A 26,104-nucleotide genomic window follows, 5' to 3' on the forward strand; every position below is an offset into this window, starting at 1 on the left:
AAGGCAGGGTATGGATGTGAGCCAAAGGCTGAAGTGATAGGTAAACACACTGCTAAGTTGAATCCTGTTATCTGATTGTGTTTAAAATTTGATTATATTTCACTTGACAAAATAATTAATTATTGTGAACTCCCAATTGTTAACAAGGACCTAGAGGAATTCCAATTGGCATTTTTCCCCAGTGTTGTAAACCCAGATGCAGAAGAATCTAGCTTTGTATTCACCCTTTACGGTTGTCAGCTGGGGTGTCTCCTTACCTTGCTAAGAATGTAAATCACATCACCACGTTTAAATGACAACTCATCAGAAAGAGCTCCTGTGCAGTCCCACAAACCCTGGTAAAAATTAGCATAATCGGTGCTTTTATCTCCTAGGAAGAAGAGAGAGAAAACATGAGTTAGAGCTTTCATGTAACGGGTCCTTGCTTAAACGTGAACCAATAGAGACTAAAGGGCCTCTCACCACCAAAACAATCTAAAAAAATTCCGTCCTGATTCAAAGAACATTTGATTACCCTTACATACAAATCCCACTTCTTCTAATTGTATAATTATGAGACCTTCTTTAAAAAAAGATCGCATTTTGAACGTCTCTTTTCTCTCTCCCCCTTTCTTGTTTTATCCAAAGCCTGTGATTGCCATGTGCTCTCATCAAGCCAGCACCTAAAAGTTCCTTCCCATTTATTTTTTACAATGGACCTAAACCCACTCGCAACATGTTTTGAAGGTGAATCAGCCACACCACATGATGAGCAAGTATCCATGACACGTGATAAACACACTGTGAAACAACCACCTTACAGAATTTCCAAAAATTCCAAAAGAATAAAAAGAGAGAGAGAGAGAGAGAAAGGGCGGGAGGGAGAGAAAATTTGGGGACACTTCATAAACAATAATAAAGAATAATAAAGGAATCAGTAGGGCATAGAAATAACTCAAACTCGGCAACGATTTTTTTAAAAAAAAATTCTAAAATCTACAGCTGATTAGAGGAAGAGGGTAAAGTGGAAATAACACAGAGGGTAATTCCAGCTCTTATCTTTGGGGACTTTTGTACCGAAAGCCTCTCCCAAAAGTTATTTCTAACATATTTTAGCAACTTTGAAATTGCCAAAGCTGAAGCTGCATTTTTCAAGATTTCTGTCAGCCCTAGTTTAGGACATTACGCTCTGAATAAACATGCAACATACACTGCAGTTACCAGCTCATCCTTCTAACGACATAAGCACAATGGATGTGATGTGCTCAAACTGCCATACAGACCATTAACTGATTGATTATTTAGCGCTCTCCGCTCTGTAATACCACAATAAACCGGGTAATAAATGCTTTGTCACTTATACAATGTGGGTCTCTTGAAACACAGCACAGAGTTAAATACACTGGATGCTTTTGTTACACTGAGAACTGTTTCCTGTTTTTAATTTCATGATAATTGAGTTTTGATGAGTTAACGCCAAAAGAATGCAAGCGATATCAATAAGATGTCCGTGTATTCACTAACCAGGCAGAACGTATACGTGTTGACAACTTCCATCATTGGAATGTCAGCTCTGAATTCTGAGGGGATAGCTGTGGGGACGCATGCTGCGTCAGGCCTGTCATCCTAGTTTTGTTATATGGCTCTCAAACAGCAGGCTTCTTGGCAATTCCAACACAACTCCTCACGTGAGCGGGTCTTCTGGGTATTCGTCTTATATCGCGTGGTTTGTGATTTACACAAAGTGCTAAGTTTGTTAGAAGTCTTCAAACTTCTAATATCCGAAACGTTTTTTTCGAGCCAAAGAGAAAATCTGAGGAGCGTGGAGTGTGACAATTTAGGAAGATGATACTTCTCGATTAAGCTTGAAGAAAATAAACAGTGGCTAGAATATGCCACCTTGCAAAATCCTACTCGAGTTTTTTCTCCTGTTTTCTAAAAATTCCCGGGGGCGGGGGGGGGGGTGGGAGGGGGAAGGGAGGGAGTGAAAAACGGGAGGAGGCGTGAAAGGAAGGAGGGAGGAAGGGAGGGGAACAGAGAGAGACAGACTCCGTACTGACCTCTCCACTCCAGCATTTGAGCACTCGTCACCGACACCAGCAGGCATGTATACAAGCCCGGGGATCCAACCAAGAACTAACAATGCTCGTGGCTACCCTTCATTACATTTCCCCCCACAAAGCAATTTATTAAGTAAATTCCATGAATGGACACTAGAGGGCACTCCGGCCGGACAGATCACTCCAAACATTGTCAATTTTTTCTTTTAGAAAGAATTACTTAATAATAAAGTGACTGATTTCCTTTAAAAACCACTTATTTAGACAAATAGAGATTTGGAAGTTGAGACATTCTAGTCCGATTAAATCAACTGCTAAATGGGTCAAATGTTGCGCCCCAAGCAGTCCGTCAGTGTCAGTTTAAAAGTCAAGGAATTAGAGCAAAGAGAGGATGACATCATTTCACATGCAAGGCCCTCCCCCACAGTCGCCGGCCAGGAGGTAAGAGGATGTAAATAGCTGGCTTCCCCCGGCCTAGGCTCCTGTGTGTTCCCAATGTTGCTCAGCCTGAGGCTTGATCCAAAAAGGTTAAAGAAACAAAACTTGGGCTAAAACGAGGGAAGTTTTGGCTGAGCTCGAGCGTCCCAGCGCGTCCCCAGCTGCCCAGCCTGCTGCCGGCTCCTCCTTTTTCAGATATTCTCACGACGGTTTTTCATTCAATAGATTTTCAAGAGGTGGGGGAAGAAAGAAGGCAAAGAAAAGTATATGGTGATTTCTAACACATAATCCTTATCACTTTGGGGTCTCTCTTCCCCTCGATGCGCTTGGTGAAACTCCCATTAACACTAATGGGAGTTACAGGAGCACATGAGGGGAAGGGAGACCCCCACCGTGTGCAAGATGCATTTCTCCCTAGATGTGCATCATGAGCATTTCATTAAATCTCACTGCTGTAAAGAGGCAACAGAGCTAGCTACTTGGCAATACTGGGAAAAAGATGCATTTTCTACTGTGTTTTCGATAATCTTGATGATGATGTTACCCAAAGACCAGCCTCATTTCTGTGTCCCATATGTGAGCTCTGTTAAAGAATAATAAGTTGTTTATGTCACATGGCTATACACACATACAATTTACTATTCTATCTGGTTCAGAATGCAATAGTAGGTATAAAGCAGAAGAACCACAACTAACGAGAAGGCCTGGTGATAAAAATTTATTAGCCTTAGTCTCCTCAGGAAAGTAACGTTAAAATTCTTGGTATGAATTTTATTTAAAAAAAAATTTTTTTAATGTTTTATTTATTTTTGAGAGACAGAAACAGAGACAGAGTGCGAGTAGGGGAGGGGCAGAGAGAGAGGGAGACACAGAATCCGAAGCAGGCTCCAGGCTCTGAGCTGTCAGCACAGAGCCTGACGCGGGGCTCGAACCCGTGAACTGTGAGATCATGACCTGAGCCAAAGTCGGGCACTCAATCAACTGAGCCACCCAGGTGCCCCGGTATGAATTTCAGATATAAAAATTAGGAATTGCTTTATTCCTTTGAGAGCAGTGAGCTTCTCTGGTTTACTTTTCACTATTTTAAGTTTTGAAATTTTAAGTATGGCTAACCATCCTCAAAAAATTATGCACAGGTCTAGCCTCAGAAGCACAGTGAGTTCACACAAGAGTTAGCACTGTTCACCTATACACCGAAAAATGATCCGTGTAAAATACGTTTTTAAAAAACAAAAATGTAATGCCACAGATCATCCCACATTCTGAATACAAGTAAGTCTCTTTAGTTGTTATCACTGCATGGATTAATCTTCCCACATCATGATCTACGTTTTCAAAATGACAAAAAACCTCACCTCATTATGTTTCCTGTCCTGAGAGGCATGAATGGTTAAAAAGAGAAGGTAAAGACAGAAAAAACAACCATTCTAAATTAGCCAGCCTCTGAAGGATTCAAACAATATACTCGTTCTTGCTTTTTCCAACATTCAAAAACAGATCATTGGGCAGTAACAGAATCATTAGGAAAAATAGGCTAAACATTGGAGATACTTTTACAAGAACAAAAAAGGATTTTAAAAATACGATGGCAGTGGCTGAAACATACAATACGTAAGATAATGAAAAATCTCTTCTTGAGCAGTCGTTTAAAAACGATTTCAGAAAGATAAGCAAATTCTACAGTGTTCAAAAAAATCAGGGGCGCCTGTCGGTTAAGCCTCTGACTTCGGCTCAGGTCATGATCGCGTCATTCGTGAGTTCGAGCCCCGCTTCGGGCTCTGTGCTAACAGCTCGGAGCCTGGAGCCTGCTTCTGATTCTGTGTCTCCCTCTCTCTCTGCTTCTCCTTTGCTTGTGCCCTGTCTCCCTCTCTCTCTCAGAAATAAATAAACATTAAACATTTTTGAAAAAAATCAAATGGAGTCATTTTGTACATATATATAAACATGCAAGATGTGCAAGCTTGAACATAAAAGAACTTATAAGAAATACAGGATTATGTTGTTTATGTATTTCGCTTTAGTCTGAATTTTTTTTCTCCTTTTTTAAGTAAAATCGCTCAATGTGAAAAATATATAACATTCTTGAGTAAGGTTAGAAGTTCACGTCATGTGATGCTCGGCAAGATAGTAATACCCTTGTCAACCCACTGCCCTGCACAGCAAACAAACTTCTAGTGTTACATCTTTGACAGCCCAAAGAGAGCAAAGGTCACTGCTATGCAAAAGCATTAAAACTGTTGCTTGAAAAGAATTTCATGTCACTAAAGATAAGAATTATTGCAGTGCTTTACAGCGATTGCACGGAAAGCTAGATCGACTTAGTGCATGCCTTTGAAGAAAAACTGACTTTTTTCTTCCTTCCCTCAAAGGCAAACATTTGGGAGATGGGGACTTTAAAAGGGTTTTTGAAAAATACAACTGCTTTTAAGCCAGAACGCTTCTATTTGTGGAAGGGATACCTACACGTGTCTACCTCTACACCTGCACTGAAGAAAGCACAAACAAAAACAAAAATCCTTCGTGCTTTCGGCAGAGGCTTTTGATAGATCCTAAAACGCATATACTTAAATTACCACTGTGGATCATCCTCAAGGCTTCGCTCAGTCTTAGGATTTTATAGCTGCCTTTTACAGGACCAGAGTGCTGACATCTAATGACTTCGTCCTCACTTCCTTTCTGAAAAAAGCAAACCAAACCCTCTGCAGCAGCCCGCTCCTGCTTTCCTGTCCAGGTCCGGAAGTCAGGCCTCTGTTTCCTTTCCGCGTGTCATGGTAGGAAGGACTCGGGAAAGCTACTTCCTGAACACACACTTCCTGTCCACCCTGCCTCTGACAGCTGGCAAGAGTGATGTATGAATGTATCAGAGAAGGGAAGGTGACCCTCAACTATAGCTCTGTGCAGGACACGGGATGATATGGCAGACCTTGCCCCAGCTGACATGTGGCTACGAGGAGGTGTAAAAGTCCTGATAAGAAGGCATCCCCTCTCTTCTTTCCGTGTAAAATAATTGCGGGTTTATCAAAGCTAACCTCATGCCTGCCCTCCAGATATGGTTTATCTCCTGCTATTTGGAAATAACAACCCGCAAAAAAAAAAAAAAAAAAAAAAAAAAAGTCGCCCATATCATGTGATCTTGTACACAGCATGTGTGGTTATTTTTCCCGGCTCAGTCATAATTAGTACTTGGGGCCATGTGCCAAGTGGAAATGGATAAGGGGAATATCCTTCCTAGCCTTCTAGGCCATCAGTGTCCTTTTCCAATTTTTAAACCGCTGTCACCGGACTCTGGCATTTCTTACCCAATTCATTTGCTTTCTGTGTTAATCATATGCAATGAAGATATGCATGGCCAACATTTAAACAGGCTGCAGATCAATTAGCGGTCTTAAGTTTATCTGATTTTTATCAAAGAAGACAGAGCTGCGGGTCGATTGTCAGAGCCTGTGTCAAGTTGACCTTTTCAGAGATGTCTACATTGCCAGTCCCCTGGGCAACTTGTTGTCCCCTGTTGGTCTCTGAATGGCAGAAGTCTGTTCTGCTCAAGCACAAAGTATACACAGATGTCTATATTACATTCTTATAGGTTTGACAGCAACTGCATGTTGTATCTATAAACTGTCCTTTAGCAGTGACACTTCCTCAATGATGATAAGCTAATTTATGCAACTAAATCTCCTTTGTGCAGAAATGAAAGCTAATTGAGTCATTACAAAGTAATTCAGGAAGGAATACCTTGTATAAATTGGCTTACTTTATAAATCCTTCTCAAGTGGTTTTCATGCATCCTAAATGGGACTAAGCAGCTTATCCGCCCTAAGATACCCAGATCGAAGCAGCCAACTTCGGGGGAGTTGGATAAACCCTCTTTAGAGCTGTAAGAAAAGTGACGAAAGGGAAAGTGAACAAAACCAAAAGAAGCTTCCCAAGAAGCTTCACGATTCAGTACCTGTGGTGGGGAGAGCACTGTCCTGACTCGTCTTCCTTTGGTCCTCCACGTTTGCGGGAGCACTGTCCTCTTCCTCTTCTGTAAGCAAACAACAGAAATGGCACGCTGAAGGGTTTCCTCAGAAATAACAAGACAGTACTCACCCCATTTTACGAGCAAAACTGAAAGTTCACGACACATAAATATTCCTCCTCAAAGAATGAAACCGCTCAACATTCACATTCCTTTGCCAATAATCTAAAGCTGAACAAACAAACCTCTAGCTAGTTGCACATAGCGACCTTACCAGTTGGCTTGATAAAATTTAAGATACGTGCTGATGCCTCACATATTTTGTTTCGCATACTGGAAAGTCCTCTTAAATCCAGACCAGCCCTGAAATCCAGTAAAGTAACACCCAGCCCTATATGGACAGACCACATTATACCGAGGCAGGATAAAACCACGGTCCCTAAACCATCAGGAGAACACAGGGAAAATGGGTGATATAGAATACAGTTAACCTATAAGTCATTTGTTGAGTATCAGACCCTTCATGTTTTCTCCCTTGATCTTCATGGGAGAATACCAAACGGATCCTCCCCCTTCAGGACAATTCCCCCCAAATCATACTGTGGCTGTGGATGTACTAGTGTCATAGACCATAGCAGATGCTAAGATTTCACAGATAGTTTTAAATCCTCATTTTACAGAGGAGTAAACTGAGGTTCAAAAAGCTAAAGACAGGGGCGCCTGGGTGGCGCAGTCGGTTAAGCGTCCGACTTCAGCCAGGTCACGATCTCGCGGTCCGGGAGTTCGAGCCCCACGTCGGGCTCTGGGCCGATGGCTCGGAGCCTGGAGCCTGTTTCCGATTCTGTGTCTCCCTCTCTCTCTGCCCCTCCCCCGTTCATGCTCTGTCTCTCTCTGTCCCAAAAATAAATTTAAAAAGTTGAGAAAAAAAAAAATTAAAAAAAAAAAAAAAGCTAAAGACACTGCCACTGTTTATTATTCCAACTCAGGCCTGTGATCATACTGTCCATGTGCTTTATCCTGCATATATTCTGGGCCTTACCTTTGTTATTCCCACCCTTTCCTATCACATTCATTCCCCCGCTTATAGGAAGAAAGAGGAGAAGACTCAATGAGAAGAGTTCTAAACAGAGTCAATAGACTTTCATTATTTTACATTGAAGAAACATTTATTATATGACCACTTTCCTCACCTAAGGATTTATATACACTTCAGAGATATTTAAGGCGGGATGTATGAACAAAATGGTATGCCCAAGAAAAACTGTGTTCAAAAGAATCATAATTGCAAGAAAAATAAAAAACATTAAAGCAAAGCATGCAAAATAGGTAAACACAGCCATTATGGCTACTAAATAATCCATTGAGTATTAACTACCTGTAAGAGACAGCTTCTACCAGGGAGGCAAAGAGAGTAGGAAACTTCTGCCCTCAGGAAGCTGAGAGCCTACAGGGCACAGAAGACAGTAGTACCTGAAGGAAAATGGGATGAGGGACATAAAACCTGACACGTGAGACACAAGGAAGTGAAGGAACACAGACTAGAAAACCACCCAAGTGGGGAAAACCACGAAGGCTCTGAGGGATGGAGAAAATTTGAATGGAGAGAGATGGGGAGGAGGAAATTTCTAGACAGAGGGAGAGTCATAAGCAAAACAACAAAGCTCAGTACTATCCATTTGGCTAAAGAATGCAGTACTCAAAGGGGAAGAACAGGATGGGAGAGAAGGCTAGTAGTTTGGGCCAGCTGTTGAAGGGCCATGAACATTGGCTATGGACTTTAGACCTTGATTTGGTAGGCAGTAAGAGCCCCCGAAGACTTTTGAGCAGAGAAAGGGCAGAACTAACACTATGCTTGTGGAATGGTCATCTGGTCCCATTGTCCCAGAGAGCCTGAAGGAGGGCATGGGGGGAGAGAGACCACTTAGAGTCTGGCTAAAGGGGAAGGAAGTCCTAACTGAAGGACAGAGGAAATGCAAGGAGCCGGTTATGAGAGGAAAAGGAACTAGAATCGATAAGCTTTGTGCCTGCCTGGATGTGGAGGGCTAAGGGAAGAAGAGCAGCCAAGGATGACACAAGTTGTGAGCTTAGTCGGCAGAGAAATGGGAACACACCATTCCTAAGAAAAGAATAGCCAAGATAAGCTATTTTGCCAAGGGAACACGGGAGCCGCGTGAGAGATTGAAGGTACCGGTGGGGCAACCCAAAGGAAACGTCCAGGGGCAACTGGAAGGCTTCGCAAGTTTGCATCTACAGGGGAGTAGATGCAAAGTTAGGAGGCTCATGCAAATGTTAAAGTGGTGACTCAGAAAATTCACCATTTAACTCAGGCTTGAGGGTTACTGTAGTTCTAAAACAAACCTACAACTGCTTTGAATTTCTGCAACTCAACTCAAAATAAGGAGAGCTCCAAAAGAAGGAAACAGCTGGAAATATTTGGCACTTTATACACATTAAGTTGACCGCAGTGTCGGCAATTTAATATGAGTCAGTCAGAGAGCAGTTAATACATGGAAGAACTAATAAAAAAAAAAATCAAATACCAAATCCTGTCTCTTTTCTCTTCAACAACAGTTATCTTACTTATGCCAAACCTCAAGGCCTCCTGATTGTAAATGGTTTATTAGGGTGTTTTCATATACAAGTTTTACAGACATTTGGCCCAACCGACTTATTTTATAGATGGTTAATTTTTTCAAAGGAGAAGGAGAAAACTTTACTTATTTGTCATACTTTCTCTTTCCTCAGTGCTCCCTCTCCTCCAAGCTGGTCACAAATCAGACAGTTGAGTAAAGTCAAAAGTCAAAAGTCTTGACCTCAAGTCAAAAGCCTTAAGCACAACAATATAGGAAGCACTTCTTTCTTAAGAAGACATTATGGGAGGGGCGCCTGGGTGGCTCAGTCCTTTGAGTGTCCCACTTTGGCTCAGGTCATAATCTCGCTCGAGCCCCACGTTGGGCTCTGTGCTGACAGCTCAGAGCCTGGAGCCTGCTTCAGGTTCTGTGTCTCCCTCTCTCTCTGCCCCTTCCCTGCTCATTCTCTGTCTCTCTCTCTCAAAATAAATAAAGGTTAAAAAAAAATTTAAGAAGACATCACGGGATACAGACTTACCATCCAAAGTTAGGGTCAAGCGATCACAAAAACTAATTACAGTAATTAAATGGAAAATTCTGCTCTTGGCAAAGTAAACAATGAACTTAGAATAATTTATTACTGTGACTGTATTATTTTATTAAAATTTAAGTGCTATAATGTGCACAATGTATTCTTAAATTATCAGAATAATGCTATTAAAGTATTTACTTAAGTATCAATATTTACTGAGAAGTATCCAAATTCAATGTGAGATGCTGAACAAGTAGTATTTTAGAGGAGGAAATACTCATTTAAAAAACTTCCTTTCTCCATTTTAAACCGAGTAATGATATTTTTAGGTCAAAGCTTCTGCATTTCATACATCGGTTTTCCTTAACGATGTTCAAACAACTCATTTTATCTTGGGCTAACAATACAAACAGCTTCCACACAAAAGAAAACAAAATAAAATTTGGGGTGTGTGTGTGTATGTGTTTTACTCTTAGGGAGAGAAACTCAGACTGAAATCTTGAACAGAATCTGATACAGAGGAGATGTTCAATAAATATGCAGTGAACAAACAGATTCAAAATCATGAAAATAAATCCTACTATGTTCATTTATTAACAGAGAAAAACTCTCCACACCACTCAAAAACTATACAAGGACAAATGAAAATTCTAGGCAATAATTACCTCCTCAATATATTAGAAATATATACACATGTTGTTTTATTTAGGTTTATTATTAAACATATTTTATTTTGGTGTTGAGTCACAAATGTCATTATACAATACTAATTAATACCTCAAATAGCCAATGTTTGTGGGGTTAATATATTCCATTCAACATTTTAATAACAGTAAACAAAAACAGCTCAGCTATGCGGTAAAATCCATCAAACCACACAGATGGTTATAAGGTTTTCATTATGTGGTTTCCATAGCAATCATATTGCAAATCTGGAAGCTTCTTGCAAATAAGCAGCTTGTATTTACATGCCTCTCAGCTGCAGCACAAAACTCCGCAACATGTGACGCTATTATTCCAATCACACATTGTTAGCAGAATCATCAGAAGATTTTGTTGATCAGACAAGATGAAAATAACAGTAAACTCACTGCAGAAGATAATTCAAACACAGTTGTACATTCACTAAACTAATCAGCGAGTATCAGACTACTATGTTCTGGTAGTCACCAGAAGGTTTTAACATGATAGCCCGGTCAAAAATATGGAAGTTCCAGGAGCAGTCAGAACCCAAAAGCCTGAACTCCATTCTTGCTCCCCTCTTCAGCAGATACTTGGTCTTCCGTCCGAGTTGAGCAGAGAAAGGGAGAAGAGCAGAGAACGGGGTCCTCCCAAATCTTTTTAGGATGACTACCATTTGCCTTCGTGGGAGAAGTCAAGACCTTTTTTTGTCCCCTGCTAGATTAATCAATTTAATTTACAAATTGATCCAGTTCCATAACAGATGGATTATTACCCTAATAAGAATCACGAATCTGTCTAGCTATGCAGTTTGTACAAAATGGCTATTTCTTCCTTACTAACGTTCTTTGTTTTAAGGACAAAACAACCAAAAGAGAAAAGCTATAAGCAAATGACAAAGACAGCTGACATTGCTTGAAAAAGGTTGAGGACAATTTGTTGGCACCAAAATAGGGTGTGTGATGTTCACATCAGGGCTGAAAACTGATCTTATCACATCTTCCAGGGAGAGGAGGACAACATCAGAAAACCTTCGACTCACACACAATGATTACCTTTCTCACTAAGCATCTTCAGAAAACGGCTCTGCTGAACTACAATGTATTTTCAAGACCTAAAACACAGAATCAAAAGCTATGCTCTGAAATAAAGATTGGGTGTAGATTTCTACCTGCCCTGGCTTCATTTGATTACAAAACTATACATTTGTCTCAAGAAAAGGTAACATTTATTGCTTGAATGTTCATGCTGTATGCATTTATATCCCTTATGTAACTAAATCCTCGTAACCGTTGTATGAGGTGATAATAGGTATTTTTACCATCATGTTATGGACGCAGAAATGGAATTTACAAAGCTTGAGTAACCTGTCCGAGTTCACACGTGCAATTAGAGCAGGGATTGAAACTGCAGCAAATGCCAGTTCTTTTCACCTTCTATTCAGCTCATAGATGGTTTTCTAAAATTTCATGTGCATACCAGCTGTCTGTTGGACCCGGAAAACATTTCCACATGAGTGCACAGATTCTGCTCTACCATAGCATTGTATGCGAAGGACACCTTTATTTTTTTTTTCAATGTTTACTTTTGGGGGGGAGAAAGAGAGAGAGAGAGGGAGAGAGAAAGAGAGACAGCCAGACAGAGAGGGAGAGAGAGGACCCTAAGCAGGCTCTATACTATAAGCACAGAGTCCAATGCGGGGCTCGAACTCCTAAACCGTGAGATCATGACCTGAGCCAAAGTCTCAGGCACCCCGCGAGGACATCTTAAGGTAAGCAATCCTTGCAAACGAGGATTTATTTTTTTTTATTATTTTTTTAATGTTTATTTATTTTTGAGATAGAGAGAGACAGAGCATGAACGGGGGAGGGTCAGAGAGAAGGAGACACAGAATCTGAAACAGGCTCCAGGCTCTGAGCTGTCAGCACAGAGCCCGACGCGGGGCTGGAACTCACGGACCGTGAGATCATGACCTGAGCCGAAGTCGGACGCTTAACCGACTGAGCCACCCAGGCGCCCCGCAAGCAAGGATTTAGAAACAGAATTTCAAGCTGGGATGCCCCCAACCCACATCTCCTTTCCATGCTCCCAGCCCTCCTTCCCCACCTCTGATGTGCACACCCTCAAGTGCCCTGAAGCCAGCACATGCCACTTCGTACTCTGGAAAGGTCTCTAGTGGGACTCATTATTGCAAAAATATGTCAACTATTTTATTATGAAATAACATTTCATAATTTTTTTCTAGGCCAGCCAGCTTATCTTTCTTCACTGGATTTCCAGAAGGGAAACATGGTCAAATGCAGACAGCACGTGGCAAGTCTTTTTACGAGCAAGGACGTTTGCCTCCGTTCCAGAGCAACAAACTATCCTGCACATTTCTCCAAGGGTTCTGGCTCCAGGGCATTGCAAGCAACATGTCCCTGGCTGGGAGAAGATGGGACAGATGTAACGAAGGGAATGAAGACACCTGGCTAGCCCCAGCACTACAGTGTGAAAGAGGGAGAGTGCAGGAGGGTCACACAAATGGCACCTGAGCCCCTCTTCGCTCTCCGGACCTGGGGCGCAGCTCGGAAGCTGGCAGTAAGTAAAAGCAGAAAAGCAGGGGTCAGAGGGCTACGGGCAAGGGAATTCAAACCAAGACAAGGAGGAAAAGTGAGTTCCCTAGGGGCCTATACTGGTAAGTTAAAATAGGACACTTCTGTAGGATTTTTCTATCTAATAGACTGACATACATTTTACAGACTGGCATATATCTCATATACTTTTTTAAAGATAGAAACGTGTGCCTTTTAGTATTATATGAACTTCAAGATGAACAGCAAGATAAAGATGGCTGAAATGGTATATTTAGAGTCATGTTTACTCTCCTGGAAATTAGGCAAACTGGGGCCTACCGTTAAAGTTCTAGTTACTCGGGTGCCTGGGTGGCTCAGTCGGTTAAGCATCTGACTCGGTTTCGGCTCAGGTCACGATCTCATGGTTGTGGGATGGAGCCCTGCGTCGGGCTCTGTGCTGAGCACGCAGGCTGCTTAAGATTCTCTCCCTCTGCCCCACCTCTGCTCATTCTCTCTTTCTCTGTCTCTCTCTCTCAAAAAAAAAATAATAATAATAATAATAAAATGTCAACAAAAAGTTCTAGTTACTCCTGTGACCTCGAGACTGTAATTGTCATCTCAGTAAAATACAAAGAATAATGTCTACCCTTCAGCACTCTGAACAGGATTGGGGCAGGGTAATGACACGATCGGATTTCCAGGGGGAAAAATATACCCAATTAGCCTGCAGTATCAGGGTCATTATCTTAGAAACTAGGTGTTTTGCAATCGCTTATGAATTTGGCAACCAAGAAGGTTAATATGATATAAAAGGCGACAAAATAAGCAGCAGTTATTCAATCATACCATCTAATTTTCAACCTTGACATTTTATTCTTATAGGGTTTGATAGTTGCCCCTCAAAAGCAAAAATAAGCGCCCTAAGATCATAGTACATCTCTGCACTATATTAAAGCTAATCATTTATACACAAACCTGAAAATGCAAAAATAATAAATTTTCACAGACATTAAGCTTGCCAGCATCAAGGTTGGGATCTTGGGGACAACCTCAAATTCAAGCAAGAATTCCATTTGGCAGAATCTGGACAAAATCTTAGGGAAAGAAACCTTAGCTATAATCTAGTTCAACCTCCTTCTTTCATTAACGGGGTCCTGAATGACTCACTGGGCCAAGGTCATGAAACTTGTGCTCTGCTCTTCTCTCCCTGCACTGCCTTCTATGCAACGTGTACTGCGGACATTTCTGGAAAAGTCTCTGCTGCTCCAGAGGTCCTTCTCTCTTCAGGAGCAGTCTCACACAGACTTGATCACCCACAGGCAACTATGGTAAGCAAAGTGTGTCGGTTAAAAATAAGGTCTGAACGGGCCAGATCCTGTCAGTCAGAAGGGACTGTGAGTCAGGAGAAGGCTTTACTCCCAAGGAGTACCAGGCACAAGGGAACAACGAAACGTGGCTCTTCCCTGTCCCGGGGCATATTCTACTCACGCATCCCACGATAGAAAATTCTCCTAACCATTCTGTAAAGCTCAAACTCGTAGCTTTTTAATTAACATCTATCATAAGTTCTGCGATATTAAAATTCTTTTAACCCAAGAAAGTCAAATTAAATTGTTTCTCAGGTACAGTAACCTCGATCTGGCTGTGGACTTCTGGTACAGTTATAGTTTGCCACTAATAATAGTTCTGGTTTTTAATTTTTTTTTTATTATTATTATTTTTTAGTTTATTTATTTTTGAGACAGAGAGAGACAGAGGATGAACGGGGGAGGGGCAGAGAGAGAGGGAGACACAGAATCGGAAGCAGGCTCCAGGCTCTGCGCCATCAACCCAGAGCCTGACGCGGGGCTCGAACTCACGGACCGCGAGATCGTGATCTGAGCTGAAGTCGGACGTTTAACCGACTGAGCCACCCAGGCGCCCCTGGTTTTTAATTTAGATTAACCTTTTTTATTATTATTCTTGCCACAAAAGCAGTATCTGTTCATTGTTGGCAGTCAGACAATAGAAATAAGCAAGTGTGTGTGTGTGTGTGTGTGTGTGTGTGTGTGTATTTACATTTTTTAAATCATCCAAGACTGATCCATAACCACTATTAACATCTTCTCCTAGACCACCTCTACTCAGTTTCTGAGTAATAAGAATATCCAAATATATACGTACTTCATTATTAGGAAATATATACATTATTTCATATGAAATATATACATATATATAAGAATCATCCATTCCTTCCAAATGTATTTGTATTTTATTATAAACTATTCTGAGTTCCTTTTTAGAAAGTAAAATATTTCCTCTCAACGTAGATTGTGGTTTAAATTTTATTCCATAAAAAATACCATCTAATGATAAACAGGGTAGTGTTGAGATCATTTCATGGTAACTTGGCTGTTTTATATGGATCTACAACTGTCTACTATAACCTTAGAAAAAAGCAGACAGAACCAGAACTCAGCTGTTAGAGGCGTTGGCTCTGTTTCCTGTTTGCTTACGCAAACACACTCATCCTCTTCTCGTGAGGTGCACCTTCACCTCATTTTCAAGAGCCTGGGAAAGAAAGAGCACGGGAACATAAGGGGAACCATCACCCATTGGACTGATCGGTTCCACATCCCTTCTAACAGCAGTGGTTTCGAGACCCTTTTGGGAGGTGGAGAGTCTATGAGGTCAAAACTATTTTCGTAATAAAATGAAGACATTTGCCTTGTTCGTTGTGTTAACATTTGCACTGATGCCACGGAGCATGATGGGTAAACGGCGGACACCTCAGCATAAATCAAGGCAACGGCACCAAGCTGTCACTGTCTCTTCACTGCTTTGCACTAGCATTAAAAACAAACAAGCCAGTTTCACCGAAGAATGTCCGCGGGGAAGCAGTACAAATTATTATTTTCATGTAATATCAACCCTGAGAACATGTCCATTTAATATTCTGTGTGACAAAATCAGAAGAATGCATGAAGCACTTGTGCTGCATTTCTAGATGTGCAAAAGATTGAGTGGCAAGCTGAACGAGCTTTTTTTCACGGGACACCATTTTTACTTGAATGAATGAGTGACAGACAAACTGCGGTTACTCAGACTTGGGAATCTGGCAGATATTTTCTCAAACATGAACTAAGTGAGCTTGTTATTTCAAAGAAAACAACTGACAGCTATTGCCACGATAAAATTTAAGCTTTCAAGCAAAAATTAGCATTTTAGAAACTTAGATCTGCCACCGTGAGCTTGACCGCTCCCCAGTATTGAAAGACTTTTCTAATGAGATTGGTGGTGATATTAATGAATCCTACAGGTTTTAACTGTATCATTTCACCAATATTTGGAAGTTCTGCATAATGCAGTGAACCAATACTTTCCAAATGACCAATGCATGATCTTACAAAACATGCCTGGGAAGAGATCCAGTCAAAGTATAAGACAGACCCGTGAATTTTAAAGTAACAAAGTACAGAAAGTTCATTGATACGGTTTTGGATTCCACCTTGCAACTAACTTTAACTTGTCCAGTTTGGGTACAGTTATCAAAGAAGAACATATAGCTCCTACGACTATTAAAACCCTTGCCTTTTCCTACTATATACCTGTGTGAGGCTGGGTTTCTCCATATGCTAACTAGACTTAAACCAAACAACATATCTCAACACAGTGAATGCGGAAGCAGATTTGAGAGTCTACATGTATTCTTTTATTTTTTTTTTTCAACGTTTATTTATTTTTCGGACAGAGAGACACAGAGCATGAACGGGGGAGGGGCAGAGAGAGAGGGAGACACAGAATCGGAAGCAGGCTCCAGGCTCTGAGCCGTCAGCCCAGAGCCCGACGCGGGGCTCGAACTCACGGACCGCGAGATCGTGACCTGGCTGAAGTCGGACGCTTAACCGACTGCGCCACCCAGGCGCCCCAGATACTTTTTAAAATTGTAAAGGGCTCCTGAGACCAGAAAGTTTGGGAATCACTGCCCTATGTTTTCTTTTTTACGTGTTTGCTTAAATTCCAATTAACATACCATGTGATTTTAGTTTCGGGTGTCCAATATAGTGATTCAATACTTCCATACTACACGTGGTGCTCATCATAACAAGTGCACTCCTTAATCCCCATCACCTATTTAACCAATCCCCCACCCCACCTTCTGGTAACCATCAGTTTGTTCTCTATAGCTAAGAGTCTGTTTCTTGGCTTGCGCACCCCCCCCCCCCACTCTCTCTCTGTTTTCCTTTTACTCATTTGTTTTGTTTCTTAAATTCCACCTATGAGTGAAGTCATACGGTATTTGTCTTTCTCTGACTGACTTATTTCACTTAGCATTATACTCTCTAGTTTCATCTATGTCATTTTAGTTAAATATCTAAACGTTGTTGATCCACAACATGAGAAAAACTGATAGCCTGGTAACCCAGAACACTATCTGATAATTATTTTATATTCCCAGAGCACACAATCTCAGGATTGAATCTCATTACACTGTTGACTCATATTGAGCTGTTGACCAAAATCCCTAGGTGTTCTTCCCATTTGCAGTGAAGCCAAGTCTTTCCTTTCTCGTACTTGTGCAACAAGATTTTTGGAGCAAGTGTGATCCCCTATTATATTTCATCTTGTTAGATTTGATCCATGACTTCAGTCTGTTGAGAGCATGGCCTGTATATCTTCATCTAGGCATCAACGAATACAATGGTATGACAATATTGAGAATTAAGCTCTAAGACATTCACAAAATAAAGTAACCAGCACCCTTTGGGCACAGCTGTATAGTCAGTTATCCAACGGTCTTTACACCCATAAAAATTTCATGACAATCTTGGCCAAATGCCTCACTTACTTAAGTCTGGTCATATGTCTGTCATTTCCCTGAATACATGCTGGGTTCTGGTAATCATTATTTCATCTTCTAGATAGCACAGAAGACTCTCTTTGATGCCTTAGAGTCCACTTCAAAGTTCCTAAACTTTGCAGTGGTTTGCAGAATCCATCCAGAGTGGATAATGTGGCGCTCCTCCCAGAAGCCCTCTTCAGGCCTGACGCAGCCGTCCTCCAGTTGCTGGGACTCAGACTGCTGCTGGCTCACAGCTGTGTCCCCCACTAGGCACTGTCCTCAGCTACAGGGAGCTGCCTCACTCAAGATTACACCCCTCCCAGAGGACAGCCTGGAGCCAGTGACGAGCTGATGTAGGAACATAAAGACACGCCCCCTTCGCCTCAACAACAACCTTGAAGAAGCATCCCAGACCCAGAGCTCCCCAAGAGTTTGGCTGAGGCCTCAGTCACAGCTGTGTCGTAGACCAGTTTCTCCCGCCCGATTCTGCCTTCCTTGCTTTCACACGATGGTATCTCCCAAGACCACTCGCCAGTAAGTCTTGTACATACAACTGTCTCAGAGTCTGTTTCAGGAAACCCAACTTCGGATACTGCAACCTTCTACCCGTTTTGAAGAGCTCACCATTTAATTGCTAGACTCCATACTTCTGGCATCTCTCTCTTCCTGCATGTTTCCTTTAAAATCAGTGACAGTAATTCAATGATTTCACTTGCAAGTGGTCTTCTGAGGTACACTTAAGGAAACCAGAGGCAAACTTAACTCCTATTCATGTTTGAGACATGGCTCAAATGTCCAATTAGAGTGTTTTCCCCAAACCCCTCCAGGCAGCTGGGCGCTCCCCCTTGGTGATCTCCCAGCCTCACTACAGGCCTCCATTTGATCACTGCTCTCATAAAGCACTACAAACATTTGTCTACTCGTCTCCTTTTCCTCCGACTGTGAACTCTCCAATCCTTTTCCTCTGTGAACTCTCCAACCAGGCCGACCAGAGGGGCTGGGACAAAAAATGTTTTCCATGAACGTTTGATGAATGAAGATCAAATGGATTTTGGTTAGCTGGGTATTCTATTAGAATCTCTTTGCCCGTCCTGGGCTTTTGTTACCTCCTACCAATCTTATCAGGGGGATAATTCTTGACAGAAAAGGAACAAATAAAATAGAAACTGATTGTTTTCTTGGAATTACTGCCCTCGCCCAAATTTCAAAAACAAACAAAACCACATAGCAATTATGTGCACCTTTTGTTGCACTTAGCATAATTTACAAACGTCAGTTCCTTTCATATTTCCTTTGGTTATTTGGCCATTTCAGTGCTTAATCTAGGAGCCTGCAAAAGTTGTATTAATTGGATAGATTATAATAGCACAAAGACACTGATGGATTTTAGTTCCTCTCCCTATTTTCCTCGTTGGGATCACTTGGAATTAAATGGTATTTTAAAATACTCATTCGCCTTTAATACCATACATTCGTGTCTCTTCTTTCTCTGACTTCTCTGAAATCTACCTTCCTAAAGTCTGCAAATGTCTGGCTGATGGCCAGTTTTTTCCTTGTTGGATGCTAAGGTGACCACTGCTTTTGTCTAATTTTTTCCACAATTAAATCTGGATATGGCAGCAGTTTCCCTGTTTCCTATATCCTTTGGCCTCCTTCGTTGTTTCATATGCTACTCTACGTTCAAACTATACCTGAAGAAGGAACAAGATGCAATGGTAATGCCTGCTGATCGCTTTTCTTCCGTCTCCAGATTCTTAGCGTCAGTTCCTCGTAGTTGAAGATTCCTCGTTGCTAACTACTAAAAACCCCAGGGGCGCCTGGGGGTTCAGTCGGTTAAGGGTCTGACTCTTGACTTCAGCTCGAGTCATGATCTCACGGTTACTGAGTTCGAGCCCTGTGTCGGGCTCTGTGCTGACAGCTTGGGATTCTCTTTCTCCCTTTCTCCCTTCCTCTCTGCCTCTCCCCTAGTCACGCCCCTCCCCCCCAAATAAGAAAACAAAACACCTAACCATCCCAATCCCTAGCTCTGTGTGTCCCAGCCATAAGAAGCTGAGGTTGGGGAGAAAGTCACTCGGTCTCTCTCTCTCAGTCCTTTGTGTTCAATCGGCTGTGCTTGAAAGCAATACCAGCTGCTTAGAAGCCCTAAATCCAAGGAATAGAAGAGATTGAACACACAGTATTGAATATTTAATATTTATAGGACAATTATCAAATAACAGCCCCACTTGTATTTTTCGATTACCACCACATGCTCCCTCTGTGATCTGTAACTTCCAGTTTGGGACTAGATATTATGAACGACATCAATATCTCTGGCATATCACCACGACGTATCGTTCACCTACAGTAGTGTTTTTCAAACTTCAGAGGGCTTATTGAAACCCAGGTTGCTGGGCCCCACCCCTAGAGCTTCTGATTCAGATTTGGCAAGGTGCAACTCTAAAAAGTTTCCAGCCAATGTTGTTGGTCCCAGGACCGCATTGTGAGAACCACTGACACAGAGGTATCCCTTCGGATGGTTTCTTTTACCTAAGAGTTCAATGGTTTGTGTTCTATCATAATTTGAATGTAAGTTAACTACAGCATCGTATCTTCAGGTGTTACTTGCCTTTTAAACTTCAAAATATAGGTATACCTCACTAAATAATACTAATATAAAATTAATTATAATGGACCCAGTAAAGCGGAAAAATGGATCCCATATTAACCCCCAAAGACATAGTGGAACCACAGAAATGCAAGTAAAATTTGTATTCCAGAAGTTCATATTACCCTCTTTTACCACCTGTGCAAATTCAGCAAGCTAACTAAACTCTCTGAACCTCAGTTTGCAACCTGGAAAACAGCAACCCTGTTGTGAGCATGAAATGAGGTTCGAGTGGCCAGTATAATGCCCAGTACAGTGAAGATTTATAATCAAGTGATTACAATAATAATCTGAGGGCTGCCTATACACCAAGCACCATGCCGGCCACTATGTGCATACGTCTCATTCAATCCTCCGAACCCCGTGAGGAAGGTATTTGCCGTTAGTCCCATTTCACAGATGAGGAAATGAAGGCACAGAAACATTTAAGTAACTTGTTCAGCATAACACAGCAGTAAGAAGCAGGCCCAGAGTTTGAATCCAGGCAGGCTGCCTCCAGAGCCCAAGTTCTGAAGCACTATGCTTTTTCCTCCCTTTCGATGGAGGACCTTCCACAGATCACCTGCTCTTGTGTTGGTTAATTCATTAAACAGCACTTGAACCCACTGCCAGAACATGTAACTTATGAGAAAGTTAATATTCATGATGTCATGTTGACATATATTCTTTTTTTTTAAACACTCTTCAATGACAAAATAACTTGGCTACCTCTGACAGTACGTAAAAAAATAGCTCCCTTGAAAAATAGCGTACCCTGCTGAAAAACAGGAGAGGAGTCATGTTTGTAATGGCCACAAAAAGTGGAAAGCTTGGCATTTGCCCCTTCCATTTTTCTTTCAGTTGGAAGGCGGCTTGCAAATGGAAAAATCATCTCCCGTCACCTCCCTCTCAGAGGCTGAATCTGATGAGAAAACAGAAGAAGGCCGAGGAGCCCTGAAGCAAGCAGCGCCGCTGTCCTAGCCGGGAGCCCAAGAAGACTGATTAATCCTCAATGAGACAACTCGAGTTTCTTACCAGATTTGACGGCAGCAAGACATGAAAAATGCAGCAAATTAAAGCACTTTACATAATACAAAAGAATGGCACTCTGGAAATAAAAATTTCCAAGTACCTATGAGGGGCTGTGCGTGGGCTTTCAGAATTACGTGTTTAAGGCATTTTTAATTCGAAGTTAAGAGGTATTTGTTGACACACAAAGTTATGATAAAAAAAAAATGTTAGAGTGTCTAGAAAATGAAAGATCTTCTAGAAGTAGTTTATTTCTTTTTTTTTTTTAAATTTTTTTTTTTAACGTTCATTTATTTTTGAGACAGAGAGAGACAGAGCATGAACGGGGGAGGGCCAGAGAGAGAGGGAGACACAGAATCGGAAGCAGGCTCCAGGCTCTGCGCCATCAGCCCAGAGCCCGACGCGGGGCTCGAACTCACGGACTGAGAGATCGTGACCCGAGCTGAAGTCGGACGCCTAACCGACTGAGCCACCCAGGCGCCCCTAGAAGTAGTTTATTTCTGCAGAGAGGAGTTGCCAAAAGAAGCAAGGTAGAACCTACAGGGGGGAGAAGGGGAAGTTAGGCACACAGAGCCCATTTGATGGAGGTCTTGGTGTTCATTTCTGCAAAATAGTATTTGATGTTCTGTAAAGTCCATAAGAATAAAAGTTTGAGCTTAAAAAACAACACACTTATAGGGGCGCCTGGGTGGTTCAGTCGGTTGTGTCTGACTTCGGCTCAGTTAATGATCTCACGGCTCGTGAGTTTGACTCCCGCGTCAGGCTCTGTGCTGACAGTTCGGAACCTGGAGCCTGCTTCAGGTTCTGTGTCTTCCCCTCTCTCTGCCCCCCCTCCATTTGCACTCTCTCTCTCTCTCTCTCAAAAATAAATAAACATTAAAAACATTAAAAAAAAAACTTATAGAACTACTATATGACCCAGCTATTCCACTTCTGGGTATTTATCCAAAGAATACAAAAACACAAATTCAAAATATGCACCCCATGTTCACTGCAGCATTTTTTACAATAACCAAGATATAGAAACGACCAGAGTGTCCACTGATACATGAACGAATAAAGAAGAGGTGTTCCTTCCACAAAGGAACAAAGACAATAAAACAAAAACAAACTCATAGATATAGATACAGCGAACAGACGAGTGGTTACTGAAGGGAAGGGGGTCAACTCTATCATGGACGGTAACTAGACTTACAGTGGTGATCACTTTGTACTGTGAATTATAAAGCTGTATACCTGAAACTTAATAAAAAACGGGGGGTGAGAAACCACACTTGCTCAGTTTTGACTCTCTAAAGGGATAAGCTGTACTCCCGTCTGCAAAGTGTCTTTTACTTGGATTCCAGAAATAAGACCATCATAAACAAAATGTCTGCTCTCATGTAAAAGGGCCAAGGGATTTTTAATGTCCATAGCAGGCAAACCAGATCTTTCCTTTTTTAAGGTCTCACCCACCAGTGACGCAGGGTAATACTTGGAGTAAATGTATCCATTCTAGAAACACGAGTCCCTGCCACCTTAGGAAACTAGAGTCTAGGCAGTGTCAGTGCTAACCCCCCAGCCTCTTTTCCGGTATGACAAAGCATTCTTGTTTTCCCATCCCAGACTCACAACTGTTCAGATTTTTTTAAGCTAAGTATGACATTTTACAAACTTTTCCTGGCATGTTTAGTTAAAATAAAGGTTATTCTGCAATTGTGTATATGAAAATGCAATTTAAGGTTTATATCTGATTAAATAATGCAATCAAACATGTGCACTTAATGACATGCCAACTACAGTACTTATTTAAGGGGTCATTCAGTGTTCATTGTCCATATGTAGAGTAAATCATCGATTGAAGGAGAGTATATGAAATGACATATCAACTTTCCTGAACAGTCTAATTAGGAGAACACTGCTCACTACCCGAAGTAGTTTAATTGCATGACTTACCACACCTACTGTAGCTACATAAGAGTAGTTGTCAACCAGCTATTCCAGAATTCAGGTAGTTATAAACAGTTTTATTATGTGATCCTTCCTTAGCTTTAGAAAATAATTCCTGGATTAAAAAACTCAAAAAGAAAAATGATCTCAATATAGTTCACTTTAGCGAGGAAATACAATACACTCCTTGGCATGTGTCCACAGGAAAAGTCTGGCTCCCAGATGCTTCTTGCCAGCCCACAGTGGATTTCACAATGTTTAAACAACTGACAACGTGCACTCATGTGCACTGATGACACAGGGACCAGAAATTCAGCAGGAGCCTGTCTCGTGGGTATTTTCATATATTGAAAAGTAGTATCAAAACAGCACAAATCACAGACACACTTCACAAACCCAAGAGATCCAACACAATTCAGTTAGCCTGTTTTAAAGTAGACATCACCGAAATTCCATAAAAATTTACTGATAAGACTTGTCCTACCACTACCAGAAATAAAGTAAATGCACAAGTGTTTTTTTATTGTATTAGTCTTCTTGAAAATGAAAAAAACTAAATTCTAATTTGCTTTCCATATCAAAAATCCAACAACAGATGGACTGTTTCCATAGCTCATTCATTATAATCATATATAATGTATATTAACATCCGTGATTTCTAAAAGCTATGCCTGTTTATATTAGTACAAACCAAATGAAACTCCCAATATTTTACCAATTCTGATCTCCAAAAACAATAACCTCCTAACACTAAAGTAAAGCTTCAAAATTTTGACATCCAAGTGGTAGCCTAGCTGTCTTAGATATAGAAAATGTTCTTTATAACTGGTCTGCGATGTATCATTAAACTGGAATGATATACTTTCTCACCAGGAAAGTTCTGAGTAAAACCTACTTCCTACTATGGCGCATTCAAGCATAAAAAAAAATACTGTTAATATTTAATATGAAATCAGCTGTCACAAATGTAGCCGACAGTGAAAAAGCCATGATACAAATAAAATTACTTGGTGTGATTTTTCCTATTTCCAGATGACAAGTTTCTTAGAGATGATATTCTCTCTCTTAATAACAAACAACTTCTGTCACATAATGTTTATGCCATGTAAGTTTTGCAAATCAATAGTGCAAAAACTGGTTTGACTTGCTGGGAGAGAAAATGATTGATCAGCATAGGGAGTAAAATATGTTATTTAAATTAGAAGAACTTCATTTGATTGGAATGCCAACCCCATTGTTAAGATATAGTCTCATGTAACCACATTAACCTCATCTGACATGACCTCAGATACAAACACAAATTATTCTTCAGTTATAAAAGCAGAGCATACATTTGGATCTGGACGGATCTCTATGTTGATATAACTTCTGGGTAATTCTATGTATATACAAATGTCATTTTTCCTGCAAATTGTAATCAGTAGCCTTAGGATCTTTTCCGTCACAAATTCAACAAAATTTCTTTCCTATCAAGAGGTAATTAATATTAAGAGTATAAAGACCATTGGCGCTCAGGAGAAAAATATTAGACGCCTCACATCTGCCTCGTATATGCTCCAATTTTTGTTTATTTGACTTGAATTAAAGTATATAAATCAAGGACTTATAACTCAGCTAAGTCTCCATTGTTGTGTATTTGCAATTACTGACTAGGAATTCAGCCTCTAGCGATATGGTCAACCAAGCTGAAACAGACCTGTCTCTCCTCGGTTGCTCAAAGGAGAATGCTGACCATTTGCAGGCTGGGGTTGAGGCTGGGGCTTTAATATCTTCACAGATACAGGAGACATGGCCTTGGGCCCATGAAAAGCAGAGAGCTGGAAGGAAGACCCCCACCAACCCAGGGAAACCACAAGGAAGCTTTTTGTCTTTCTAGGGCTCTGGATGGTGGTGGTCAGAGGGGGAGGGAAAGGGTTTCCTGTGAGAAATCAAAACCCCAGGCCTGTACAATGTGAGTTCCAAATTTATACTATCCTCAAGTGTGGTTTTCCCCAGCCAAGAAATTTAACTCAAAGACTGCAACTCCTGGGGCTGTGGCAGAAGCAAATGCAAAACCATTGTGCAGGCGCATTTCCAGAACCCGGGGCACACAGCACTCCTGCGGGGTCAGGGAGAAAACCTGATAAGCTCTCAATGCTTGGAGCCAGCACAAGAGATGCCCAAGTAAACAGGCAAATCCTGTGTGGCCGGCCCTAACAGAAGTCAACACAGAATGCTTTGAGACCACAAAGGGGAGCTAAGAAACTAAGGAAAGGTGGGAGGAAATATAAATCGTTATTTTCAGAGCATTGCTGAGCCAGAGATTCGAAACACAAATTGCACTGGTCCCTCTGCTTTTTCACCCAGTGAAGGATTGATCCCGCGTGAATATTTTCTGGGGCTTTGGACCATCTGGTTTTTAATGTCTCAAGCAATGGGGTTTCTTCCACCACTTCCTTTGGAAAGTCTTTTGTTGTTGTTGTTATTGGGGCCAAAAAAAAAATAGGTTTAGATGTTAAAGGGGCTTGGCACTTGTTTTTAAAAATCTTTTTCTTTCTTGTTAACTCTTTGTCCAATCCTTCCATGAATACAAATTCGCCTCTCTCCCTATGACATTGAATATGCTATAATCTAGCCTTTTCCAAATATACCCATAGTTACCCCACCCAAACATGTTTTTAATAAACCCCCTTACCTTGATCACTTCACTTTCACCTTCAAAACGCTCCTAGTTAGTGTTCAGAACCACATTTTGTTCACTGAGTACGATCCTTTCAGATAGATAGATCATCTACTGGCATAAACTTGGCTTTGATCATTGTTTATCAGTCTCTCCTCAGTCTTCTGACAACTTCTTCAAAACTATTTCTTACTGATTATTTTATAGTGCTATTCAACTAACTGAGTTTTATTGGCCGATACTGTATCCCCAGTGCCTCGAATAGT

General features: G+C 41.2%; 1 protein-coding gene across 2 annotated transcripts in view; it reads right to left on the reverse strand.

Annotated features, from left to right (window-relative positions):
- Positions 1 to 26,104, reverse strand: part of SKAP2 (src kinase associated phosphoprotein 2) — a 182,127-nt gene that overhangs the window by 16,307 nt on the left and 139,716 nt on the right. For both annotated transcript variants that reach the window (XM_043589138.1, XM_043589137.1), the window contains exons 10-11: positions 6,424 to 6,501; positions 258 to 370 (exon numbers count right to left, since the gene is read on the reverse strand). In XM_043589138.1, coding sequence (XP_043445073.1) covers positions 258 to 370; positions 6,424 to 6,501 — 191 coding nt within the window. The remainder of the gene's footprint in view (positions 1 to 257; positions 371 to 6,423; positions 6,502 to 26,104) is intronic.

Source organism: Prionailurus bengalensis, chromosome A2 (assembly GCF_016509475.1).
Source record: "Prionailurus bengalensis isolate Pbe53 chromosome A2, Fcat_Pben_1.1_paternal_pri, whole genome shotgun sequence".
Classification (NCBI taxonomy): Eukaryota; Metazoa; Chordata; class Mammalia; order Carnivora; family Felidae; genus Prionailurus; species Prionailurus bengalensis.